This window comes from Lagenorhynchus albirostris, chromosome X (genome assembly GCF_949774975.1).
Source record: "Lagenorhynchus albirostris chromosome X, mLagAlb1.1, whole genome shotgun sequence".
NCBI lineage: Eukaryota > Metazoa > Chordata > Mammalia > Artiodactyla > Delphinidae > Lagenorhynchus > Lagenorhynchus albirostris.
In genome coordinates, this window is record NC_083116.1 from 44,345,181 (window position 1) to 44,357,369 (window position 12,189).

At 42.6% G+C, this 12,189-nt stretch overlaps 1 protein-coding gene across 1 annotated transcript in view; it reads left to right on the plus strand.

Moving 5' to 3' along the window:
• Window positions 1-12,189, plus strand: part of TRMT2B (tRNA methyltransferase 2 homolog B) — a 90,158-nt gene that overhangs the window by 18,335 nt on the left and 59,634 nt on the right. The window contains 6 exon segments of the mRNA XM_060137294.1: window positions 5,682-5,828; window positions 7,011-7,105; window positions 7,370-7,584; window positions 7,755-7,856; window positions 9,219-9,339; window positions 9,549-9,668. Coding sequence (XP_059993277.1) covers window positions 5,682-5,828; window positions 7,011-7,105; window positions 7,370-7,584; window positions 7,755-7,856; window positions 9,219-9,339; window positions 9,549-9,668 — 800 coding nt within the window.

A 12,189-nucleotide genomic window follows, 5' to 3' on the forward strand; every position in this document is an offset into this window, starting at 1 on the left:
GCAATGAAGGCTTTAATCAAATAGCTGGTGGTAGTTGCCTGACCGTTCATGTTTAAGCATGAGGCTTTAAATTGATTGGCAATTCAGCTTGAGTGGGTTTGTTGATTCTTGGCTTGACTGCTGGTGCTTGTGGGTGGGGGCCCATATCTCTCTCGGGAGATCATTACTCTGGGACTATTCAGTTTCTTGAGAGAATTTACATTGAATCTTCCTGTTTCCACCCCTGTGCCACCACTCCGCCTGGTATTTCCTGGTATTTGTGTGTTCATTTTTTCCTAAGGGAAAAAACATCCCCAACCTCCTGCTACAGAAGGATAGAGGTTTTTGGTAGGATGAGGTTGTTTACCAGTTTTATGTCCAGACTTTCAACCAAACCCTGTTTTAAGCCCTGTACCTTATGCCATCTCTATCTCCTTGCACTTCAGGTTTGAGCCTTTCCAGGCTTGTGTGGAGCAGATAAGCCTTACCTCTCATCAGATCCCCCTTTGTAGGCAATCCGGATGTAGCTTCCTTCATCTTGCTAAGTCAGTTGCCATTCCAGTCTTTTATCTGGTTTGCTCTTGTTGTCTTCTCTCCCATTATCTCTGTTCTTTCTCTCATTTATTCATTCAACAAGTACAATTGAGTACCTACAAATGCCAGGCACTATTCTAGGTGCTTAGGATACAATAATGAAGAAAATATCCCTTCCCTTGTGGAACTTATATTTTAGTGGGGGGAGACAGATTTTTAAAAAAAAATAATAAAGTAAATTATATAATATGTTAGAAGGTGATAAGTGCAGTGCTGGTCTGAATGTTTCTGTCCCTCCAAATTTCATATGTTGAAATCCTCACCCCCAAGGTAATAGTATTAAGAGGTTGGGGCCTTTGGGCGGTGCTTAGGTCATGAGAGTGGAGCCTTCATGATTAGGATTAGTGCCCTTATAAAAGAGGACCCAGAGAACTAGCTTGTCCATTCTTTTCATTTATTTATTTATTTATTTGTTTGTTTTTTAAAATTTTTTTGGCTGTGTTGGGTCATTGTTGCTGTGCACGGGCTTTCTGTAGTTGTGGTGAGCGGGGGCTACTCTTCGTTGTGGTGCGTGGGCTTCTCATTGTGGTGGCTTCTCTTGTTGCAGAGCATGGGTTCTAGGCACGCAGGCTTCAGTAGTTGTGGCATGTGGGCTCAGTAGTTGTGGCTCATGGTCTCTTGAGCGCAGGCTCAGTAGTTGTGGCGCACGGGCTTAGTTGCTCCGTGGCATGTGGGATCTTCCCGGACCAGGGCTCAAACCCGTGTCCCCTGCATTGGCAGGCAGATTCTTAACCACTGCGCCACCAGGGAAGCCCCTAGCTTGTCCATTCTGCCATGTGAGGTTCCAGTGAAAAGACAGAAGCCGTCATTGAGGAAGCTGTCACCAGACACTGAATCTGCCGGAACCTTGATTTTGGATTTCCCAGTCTCCGGAACTGAGGAATTTTTGTTGTTTATAAGTCATCCAGTTTATGGTACTTTTGTTTTAGCAGTCCAAACAGACTAAGACAAATGCCCTGGGGAAAATGCAGCAGGATAAGGAGGATGAGAAGGATGAGAAGTCGTAAGTTTGGGGGAAATGCGGGTTGTAATTTTAAATGGGATCAACGTAGGCTTCATTGAGAAGGTGATATTTGAATAAAGCAGTAGTTCTCAACTGGAATTAGTTTTGCCCTACAGGGGACATTTAGCAATGTTGGAGACATTTTTGGTTGTCACCACTGGGGGATAGTTGGACGGTGCTACTGGTATCTTTCTAGTGAGTAGAGGCCAAGGATGCTGTTAAACATCCTGCAGTGCAGAGGACAGCCCCCCACAACACAGAATTGACAATAGTGCCAAGGTTGAGAAACTTTGGAATTAAGACTTAAAGGAAATGAGGGTGTCAACCATGTGAAGGTCTGAGGGAAGAGCATTCTAGCCAAAGAAAACAGCCATGGCAAAGGCCCTAAGGTAGGAGTATGGCATGCTTTCTGGAGGAACTGAAGGTAGACTCAGAAGAGTAATAGGAGAAGAGGTAAGGTAGTTAATGGGGACCAGATAGTGTAGTGCCTTAGAGGTCATTGTTGGGACTTTGGCTTTTATTCTGAGCTGTTGGAGGTTTTGATTGGGGGGCGGGCATCTCATGATATGATTTAGGTTTTAAACAGGATCACTCTGGCTATTATATTGTGTATGGATTGTTGCAGGGAAAGGTAGAAGCAGGGAGAGACTAGTTAGGAGGCTCATGTGGTAATCCAGATGTGAGATGATATAGCCCAGTGGGAGCAGCAGTGGAGGTGGATATATCTTGAAGACAGAACTGCAGGATTTCTTGATTGATTGAGTGAAAGGTATAAGAGAAAGAGAGGAGTGAAAAATGGCTCTAGGTTTTTGGGAGGAGAAAGTGGAACAGTGGAGTTACTATCTACGGAAATGGAAAAAGCTGTGGCAGAGCAGATTTGAGCAGGGGGAGGTTAGTAGCTCAATTTTGGACATGTTGCATTGAGATACCTATTAGGCATCTGAGTGGATATGTTAAATAGGTAGTTGGATCTGTTAGGATGAGGTTCAAGAATTAGAAATCTTGGAGTTGTTAACATGTAGATGTTATTTAAAATCATGAGACTGGAAGAGATGACCAAGGGAGTGAGAGTAGATAGAAAGAGAACAGGAACATGGACTGAACCCAGGGGCATTCCCATTTTAAGAGGTCTGGGAGGAGAAGAGGAACCAGTAAAGGTGACTGAGAAGGGGCAGCCAGTGAGGTCAGAGGAAACCAGGAGAGTGTGGGATCCTGAAAGCCTAGTGAAGACAGTGAACTGAGGAGGAGGGGCTCATCAGCTGTGCCAGTGCTGCTAGTAGGTCAAGTAAGATGAGGAGTGTGAATTGACCTTTGAACTGCATGACATGGAGGTCGTTGGTGACCATAATGGGAGCTGTTTAGGTGGAGTGGTAGGGACCTGATTTGAGTGGGTGAGTAGAAGGAGAGGAATGGGAGGCAGTGAATATAGACAGTTCTTTTGAGGAGCTTTGCTACAAAGAGGAGCGGAGAAATGGAACAGTGGCTGGAGGGGAAAGTGGGTTCGAGAAGGTTACTTTTCTTTTTAAAGGTGGGAGAGTTAGAAGAACATGCTTGTGTATTGATGGGAATGATCCAGTAGTGAGGGAGGAAAATGATGCAAGAGAGAGAGAAGGGAGAATTGGTGGATCAATGAGTTTAAGTACGTTTATGTCTTTTTTATTCCTTTATTTCATTTTAGTAGGATTTTAAAGAGGAATAGTCTGTTATTTTAACCAGAAGGCCCTTTCACTCTTTTTAAAAATTTTATTTTATTGAGGTATAATTGACATGCAACATTGTGTAAGTTTAGGGTGTACAGTGTGTTGATTTGATACAGTTGACCCTTGAACAACATGGGGGTTGGGGCGCTGACCCTCTGCACAGTTGAAAATGCACCTATAACTCTGTAGTTGGCCCTCCATATCCTTGGTTTTCCCATATCTGCAGTTCCATGTCTCGAGTTCAACCAACCCCAGATTCAACCAACCACAGATTGTGTAGTAATGTAGTACATATTTATTGAAAAAAATCCACATGTAAGTGGACCCACACAGTTCCAACCCATGCTGTTCAAGGGTCAACTGTATATTGCAATATGATGCTTAGGCATTCCCATGTAAGAATAGGAGTTTCAGGCTCTATTTTATAAATGAAGAAACCAAAGCCTTGGCTCATACAGTGGAGAAGCTGTATTTCATATTTACTTACCCATTATCTTCCAGGTCAGACTCAGTTTTTCAGTTCCCATCCTTCTAGGACCTCAAAGACATTTGAATCTTCTTCCAGAAAACATTCCTTTCCAACCAGCAAGTAAACAACAGTTGAACCAGTCTTTCTTTAAATCACCAACTTCAAAATTTGGAAAAATTTGTTCAGTATAAGTATAGTTAAGCATCTTATGTTGCATTTATATGAAATTATAGCAGAAGTGGTCAAGTGCACCCTTAATTGATTTTTACCCTCTCAAATGGCACTGTTTTTTGGTGTAACTCTCCCTTCCATGCACTATTTTGGGTTTGTGTGAAAATGCAGTGGATCCAGAACCCATGCATTATGAAAACAAGAGGACCTAGTAGATCAGATAGTGTGTCCTGTTGTGGCAGCAACTGGCTTGTGTTTGAAGTTTGGCTTTAAGGATTTCTGATATCTCAACACTGAATCAGGATTGCTTTTGACCTGTATTTACCAGGGGAAGATGAAGGATCCAACTAAGCTAGTTGGCACCTGGTTATATGAAGAAATACAGAAACAATGGGCTTACATCAGGAAGTTATAAGTAAGAATGGAATTATAGCAGCTTAGTAGTATATTAGGAATTGCTGCCAGGAGGAATTCACAGAAATGGATGATTATTGTATTCCACGCTGTGTACACAACAAGCTGAAATTCTTCATACAGATACCTTTGCTGTTTCATACCTTCTTTCAATAATAATTATTGAGCACTGGTTATGTGCTAGACTCAGGATACAACTCTGAGCCTTCATGGAACATACTTTTTGGGCTGTCATGGATAGGATCCCTCAGTAAGGTTGCAGGGCAGTGATCATGTTTCTTATATCACTGCATTAGTTTGCTAGGACTGCCATAACAAAATCCCACAGACTGGGTGGCTTAAACAACATAAACTTATTTTCTCACAGTCCCGGAGGCTGGAAGTCCAAGATCAAGGTGTCAGCAGGTTTGGTTTCTTCGGAGACCTCTCTCCTTGGCTTGCAGATGGCTGCCTTTCTGCTGTGTCCTCATGTGGGCTTTCCTCTGTGCACGTGCACATCCCTGATGTTTCTGTGTATCCAAATTTCCTCTTCTTATAAGGACAACAGTCAGATTGGATTAGAGTCCACCTTAACTGCCTCATTTTAACTAATCACCTACTTAAAGGCCCTATTTCCAAACACAGTCACATTTTGAGGTACTGGGGGTTAGGACTTCAATGTATGAATCCTAGGGGGACACAGTTCAGCCCACAACACTCTCCTCTGGACCCCCAAAATTCATGTTCTTCTCACATGCAAAATACATTCACCCCCATTCCAACAGCCCAAAATTCTTAACACATTCCAGCATCAACTCTAAGTCCTAAATCTCATCTAAATGAAGTGTGGATGAGAGGTATCAGTCAAGGTATAATTCATCCTAAGACAGAATTAGCTGTGAACCAGTGAAGCTGGACAAATTATCTGCTTCCCAAATACAATCGTAGGACAGGCATAGGATAGACATTCCCATTCCAAAAGGAACAAATCAGAAAGAAGAAAGGGGTCTTGGGTCCCAAGCAAATCTGAAACCTAGCAGGGCAAATTCCACTAAATTTTAAGGCTTGAGAATAATCCTCTATGGGTTGATACTGTCCTCCAGGCCCACTGGTGTGGTGGGCCCACTGGGGTAGCAGCGTGGCCAACTGAAACCACAGCATTCGGACCCACCCTAATGGCCTAATTTTAACTTAAACACATCTTTAAAGACCTCGTCTCCAAATCTGGTCACATTCTGAGGTACTAAGCGTTCAACATATGAATTTGTGTGTGGGGGGGATACGCTTCAGCCCGTAACAGTCGCTCAGCATGAATAATGAGCTGTCAAACTTTGTTAGTTTTGCCTGTGTAATAGTACTGTTTTCTTCCTAGTACTACGAAGTATTCCTTCAACAGTCCCCATTGGAGCCCTGCCTTCTGTTTCGTGAAGGTGGGTACTGGCGTGAGCTCATAGCCCACACCAATAGCCAAGGGCACACAATGGCCATCATCTCTTTCCATCCCCAGGAATTAAGGCAGGTGAGACTCAAAGGATGATAAGGAACAGCTTCTATAGCAGCCCTTACTATCAATATGCTGCAGTTGGTATTTGGAGGTTTCAGGGAAGATAGCAGAAACAATGCATCCATAGAATGTATGGGTTGGAAAGAAGGGTTGGGGATGATGATGAGGAGATGACAAGGATCCTGTTAACCATGCTGCTGGCATAATGAAACCAAAGAGACTGAGGCTAGGTTACCAAGTTAATTATCATGTGAGGACTCCTGAGGATTTTCACAAGAACTTTGCCCACAGAACTTATTAGGTGTTCTACTAATTCCAGAAGCCAATTTAATAGAGACTAGAATATGGTCAGAATTTCATAATCTACATAATACTTTTACATTTGTAATATACTTAGAGCTTTCAAACATGCCTGTATCAAAATATTCTAATACTTATGTGATCATCTCAAGCAACTTGTGAAGTAGGCTGGAGAGGGAGAGGTATTGTTCCCTTCATTTCACAGCTGAGCAAATGGAGGCATAGAGGTACGCAAGGTTAAAGAGCTAGTAAATAGCAAAGCTATAGGGCTTGAACCCAGGTCGTTGATTCCTGGCCTTTTAACTCTATAGCTCCAACATAGTTTATTGTCATATGTCCTTGTGTCTAGCTGATGGATAGGGCTCTCTGTAGTGACGTAAGAATTTTAAAACGTTTAGAACTCGAAGAAAGGATTTAGTTACCGTGCTCATTCTGTTCCGTGCCCTTTCTTTCCTTTCTCTTAGGACATGTGTCTTCTGAGGTGGTGTTTGGATGGGTGGATGGGATATTTGAAGTAGAGAAGTGTGAAAGGAATTGAAAGGTTATTGCTTGTTTGTGATGGGACAAAAGCTTAGTTTAGCTCCTAGGTTACAACAAGAATAACTCTCACACTTTCTTTAGAGAACTATTAAAGAGGCTCAAACCGGAGAAAGTGCCATGTCTGTTGTATAGCATTTGTCAAAAGCCAATAAGCAAAGGAGTGCTTCTGCTGAGATGTGAAAATAGCTTTTTTTTTTTTTTGGTCCTACAGAACATTGCTTTAAGTGTTATCTATAATAGGATTTGAGTAATGTGCCTTCTTGTCTGACTACTGCAGGGCTGATTACCATAGAGCTTGGAGAGAAAATTTGTCAGAGGTGGGTTTTTGCTTGACTCCTGATTTTGTGGTCTGGGCAGGAGGAGCTCTGTGTTCAGAAGGAGACTGTAAAGAAGTTTTTCACCAAAGGGCCAGGAGCAGTCTGTGACTTGACATCACTTTACTTCCAGGAAAGGTAAACCTGGGACAGCCCTACAGCAAGCCGCAGTCTGATGGCTTGCCATAGTCTGGGTTGTGGATTACTGAGGCAGCGCCGCTGATGACCAAGTGTTTGCATGTACCTCCATCCCCTGAGAGGGAAACTCCTCCAGAGCTCTCAGGGCCATGCCATGGAGGCTTTGTCTCCTAGCTGAGATGCTGGGGCCTCCCTCTCCAACCAACCACTAGAGATAGGTTGGTCTGCCATTCCAAGGTGCTTTCTTGTTTTATTCTTTTCTAGCACTACGACCCGTTGCAGCCATCAGCAGTCCCCCTACCAGCTCCTGTTTGGGGAACCCCACATCTTTGAAGATCTCCTGGGGTTGAAGATCTGCATCTCTCCAGATGCCTTTTTCCAGGTTAACATTGCTGGTGCAGAGATACTGTATCGGACTGTGGGGGAGCTGAGTGGAGTGAACTCTAACACCATCCTCCTTGACATCTGCTGTGTAACTGGCAAGTGGCAGCCCAGGGCAGAATCAACATGCAGCTTATCTCCCCAACACCATCCACGCAGCACCCAGGGCCCTTGCAGCCGAGGTGGGGAGGTGGTGATAGTGGTGCAGGCATAACCTCATTGGTAATACCATAAAATACCCTCCTCTTATTCTCTCCTACTTCCCCAGGTGTGATTGGCCTCTCTCTGGCTCAGTATACCTCCTAGGTCCTTGGGATTGAGTTGGTGGAGCAGGCGGTAGAGGATGCCAGGTGGACTGTAGCCTTCAATGGTACACTGCTCACATTCTGGGGAGAAATTAAGAGCTGTAGTTGTTCTGTACTATGGGAACGGTTGTGTGGGAAAGGGCATCTACTGTATCCATGACTGAGGAGGAAGGGAAGGTGTTCTGGAGTGCTCAGAGTTGGATCCTGATGACTTTCTAAAAGAGGTCCCCCTTTTTTTTTCTTTTTTTTAAAAATTGAAGTATAGTTGATTTCAATGTTGTGTTAGTTTCAGGTATACAGCAAAGTGATTCAGTTATATATATATACATATATATATATATATATGTATATATATATATTCTTTTTCAAATTATTTTCCCTGGGCTTCCCTGGTGGTGCAGTGGTTGAGAATCCTCCTGCCAATGCAGGGGTCACGAGTTCAGGCCCTGGTCCAGGAGGATCCCACATGCTGCGGAGCAGCTGGATCCGTGCGCCCCAACTGCTGAGCCTGCACTCTAGAGCCCGCGAGCCACAACTACTGAAGCCTGTGCTCCGCAACGGGAGAGGCCACAGCAATGAGAGGCCCGTGCACTGTGGCGAGGAGTGGCCCCCACTCACCACAGCTAGAGGGAGCCCGGGCACAGCAACGGGGACCCAACACAGCCAAAAATAAATAAATTCATTAAAAAAATTATTTTCCCTTATAGGTTATTACAAAATATTGAGTAGAGTTCCCTGTGTTATACAGTAGGTCTTTGTTGGTTACCTATTTTATATATAGTAGTGTGTATATGTTAATTCCAAACTCCTAATTTATCCCTCCCTAATCTTTTTGTTTCTATCTGGAAAAAGCTTAAGGGAAGGAATAAGCCTAGCTGATAGGAAGGGAACTTGGCAAAACTTTGAATAATATAGAAGAGCCTTCTTGACATTAGACTCATGAGGCATCATAACAATACAATAGGTTTCAAACTATTTTTAGCAGTAGGACCTTTTCTTTGAACAAAGTCTTAGGCCAAACTGCAACATAGAAAAAAGATTTTCTTTCCCCTCTACCTCACTTCTAGACAGCTCCTGAGGCTCCATGTGAAAGCCTCCAATATAGCAGAAGGAGCACTTGAGTTATAGTCAAGGTTCTCTTCTTGGTATAGGTCCTTATGTGCTGTGTGAGTCACTAAGTTGTAAAATAACACATCTAGTCTCTCAAGCTGAAAGGCCTACAGAGATATTGCAAGGGAAAGCGCATTGGGAAAAATGAAGCAGCTCCAAAAGCATTTCTTTCATTGTTATGCAGAAGTATGTTAGATCTAAAGGGAAGATGGCAGAGCCCTCCCTGCTTTCTGTACGTTTCTATAAAGCTGAAGCTCCCCACCCCCAACTGCTTGGCTTGCATTTTGAGTTATGGCACATGGGCCTCTCTTTTGCAGGCATCACCAACTGTGAATTCCATACTGGTCGAGCAGAGAAGATTTTGCCACAGCTACTGAAGTCAAAGGAAGATGGGCAGTTAATTGTTGCTGTAGTGAACCCAGCCCGGGCCGGGACTGCGTAAGGATGACTAGATTTCCTGCTACAGAGTTAGTTAGGTATTCCCATGATGTCCACCAGCTTTGGTCTCTCATTTCTATACCATGTTAAGGCTGCTCTCAGTGAGCTGGCTCTGAACCTGCTTCTCCTCTTTTCCTAACCAGTGCTATGTGCCAGCCAGTTGCAAGTTTGTGATAACCTGGACCATGATAGTTTAATTATATTAATAGCAATGTGTTTCTTCCTTTAGATTACCAGGTGGTTCAAGCCATTCGAAACTACGGGGCCATCCGCATACTAGTTTTTGTTTCCTGCAAGCCCCATGGTGAAATCACAAGGAACATCATTAAGTGAGTCTTGACTTCGTTTTTAAATTATTTTTCCTGGGCTTCCCTGGTGGCGCAGTGGTTGAGAGTCTGCCTGCCGATGCAGGGAACATGGGTTCGTGCCCCGGTCCGGGAAGATCCCACATGCCACGGAGCGGCTAGGCCCGTGAGCCATGGCCGCTGAGCCTGCGCGTCCGGAACCTGTGCTCCGCAACCGGAGAGGCCACAACAGTGAGAGGCCTGCGTACCGCAAAAAATTAATTAATTAATTTTTCCTGATGGTCAAAGTAATCCTTATTGTTATGCTTATTGTGCAGAATTTGGAAAGTGTACAGAAGTATAAAGAAATAAAAAAGTCATTATACTGTCATCAAGAGTCAATTATAGGGCCAGGTCTTGGATGAGGCAAATAAAGCAACCCACATCAGGTACAAAATTTAAGAGGATGCCCCAAATCTTAGTAATCAAGTTGCATTTTTTTTTTTTTTTTGCGGTACGCGGGCCTCTCACTGTTGTGGCCTCTCCCATTGCGGAGCACAGGCTCCAGACGCGCAGGCTCAGCGGCCATGGCTCACGGGCCCAGCCGCTCCACGGCATGTGGGATCTTCCCGGACCAGGGCACAAACCCATGTCCCCTGCATTGGCAGGCGGACTCTCAATCACTGCGCCACCAGGGAAGCCCCAAGATGCATTTTTAATGCAGTATTTTCAGAAATTAAATTGTCCAAAATACCTGTGAACAAAATATTAAGTTTTTTTAAAAAGTGAGATCCACTCCTGTACTTGGTAAGCCATGCCTCAGCCCTTACTCTAGTCCTGGCCCTAGTTCCGATAAAACTGTATTTATGAAAGCAGGCAGCCAGCCTGCTGGCCATAATTTTACAATTTGACTTTCCAAATTATTGCATCAAGATATCATTTGTCTTGATTACTGAGTTTTTGGCACCCTCTTAAATTGTGCACCCACGGGGAATGCCTTCTGCTTCACTCCCAGTTCTGGCCCTGCTCAATTATTTTGATTTTTGAAATGTTTTCTTCTTGTAATCTCTCTCTCTTTTTTACATAAATAACACAATTTCTTTGTAATATTGGAACAACATAAGTGGGTATAAAGTACAGATGAGGGAATTCCCTGGCGGTCCAGTGGTTAGGACTCTGCACTTTCACTGCTGAGGACCTGGGTTCAAGCCCTGGTCTTGGAATTAAGATCCCACAAGCTGTGTGGCACAGCCAAAATAAATAAATTAATAAATAAAGTACAGATGAAATACCTAGATGAAACAAGTGAGAATTAAAAGGAAATAAATTGAGCTTTCAAGTCAGTGAGCTAGAAGAACAATAAAGCTAACGAAAACTGAAGGAAGAAATCAATAACATTTTAAAAATCCAGAAATTAATGAACTACAAAGGCAAGGCAGAAATAGAGACACAGAAATAGAGAACAAATGTATGGACACTAATGGGAAGTGGATGGGGGGATGAATTGGGAGAATGGGATTGACATATATACACTAATATTTATAAAATAGATAACTAATAAGAACCTTCTGTATAGCACAGGGAACTCCATTTTGCTGTACAGTAGAAACTAAGACAACATTGTAAAACAACTACACCCCAGTAAAAAAAAAACAAAAACCTATAGACTCAACAAATAAACCAGAAGGTGTTATTGGAAGAAGAAAATAAAATAGATAAGTAAACCTAATCAAGAATATGAAGTCTTAAATGAGAAAAAGGAGCATAACTATAGATATGAAGAAATTTTTAAAAATATAAGAAAGTACTTTGTATAACTCCTTCCTAATACGTTTGAAAACCTAGATGAAATGGGACATTTCCCGGAAGAATGCAAATGGCTAATATTAATTCTAGAAGCTACAGTAAACCTAAACACACCAGTACCCATGGGAAAAAATTGAGAAAGTTGTCAAAGAGCTGCTTCTACCCAAAATAAAATCATGAGGCCCGTATATTTTCACACTTATTTCCTTATCTTTTCCTGCATACTCTTCCAGTTGTCCTTTATTTTTATTTTCATTATACAGTTTAAAAATGTTTTTATATACATATCATGAAGGTGGCACCTCAAATCAATGGGGAACAAATGAACTATTTAAGAGATGGTGGTGGACAACTGGGTAGCTAAGGCAAAAAAAAAAAAAAAAAAAAGGTTGGATCTACATCTCATGTTGCAGACCAGGATAAATTATAGAAGAGTTAAGAGATTTAAGTGTAAACAGGGGAAATCATAAATGTACCCTAGGAAATCAGAGAATTTTTTTTATAATCTTGGAGTGCAGAAGCCCTTTCTAACTATGAAAATTCAGAAGACATATAATGAAAGGTTGTTAAATTTGGCTACATAAAACAAAACTTCCTTCATTACACCATACACAGAAATGAATTCAAAATGGATTATAGAAGTAAATGTAAGAGCTTGAAACATGGGAGTAAATCTTTGTGAACTTGGGTTAGGCAAAGCCTTCATACATATAACATCAAAGACCCAAGGAACAGCTACAAGAAAGTGTGTGTGTGTGTG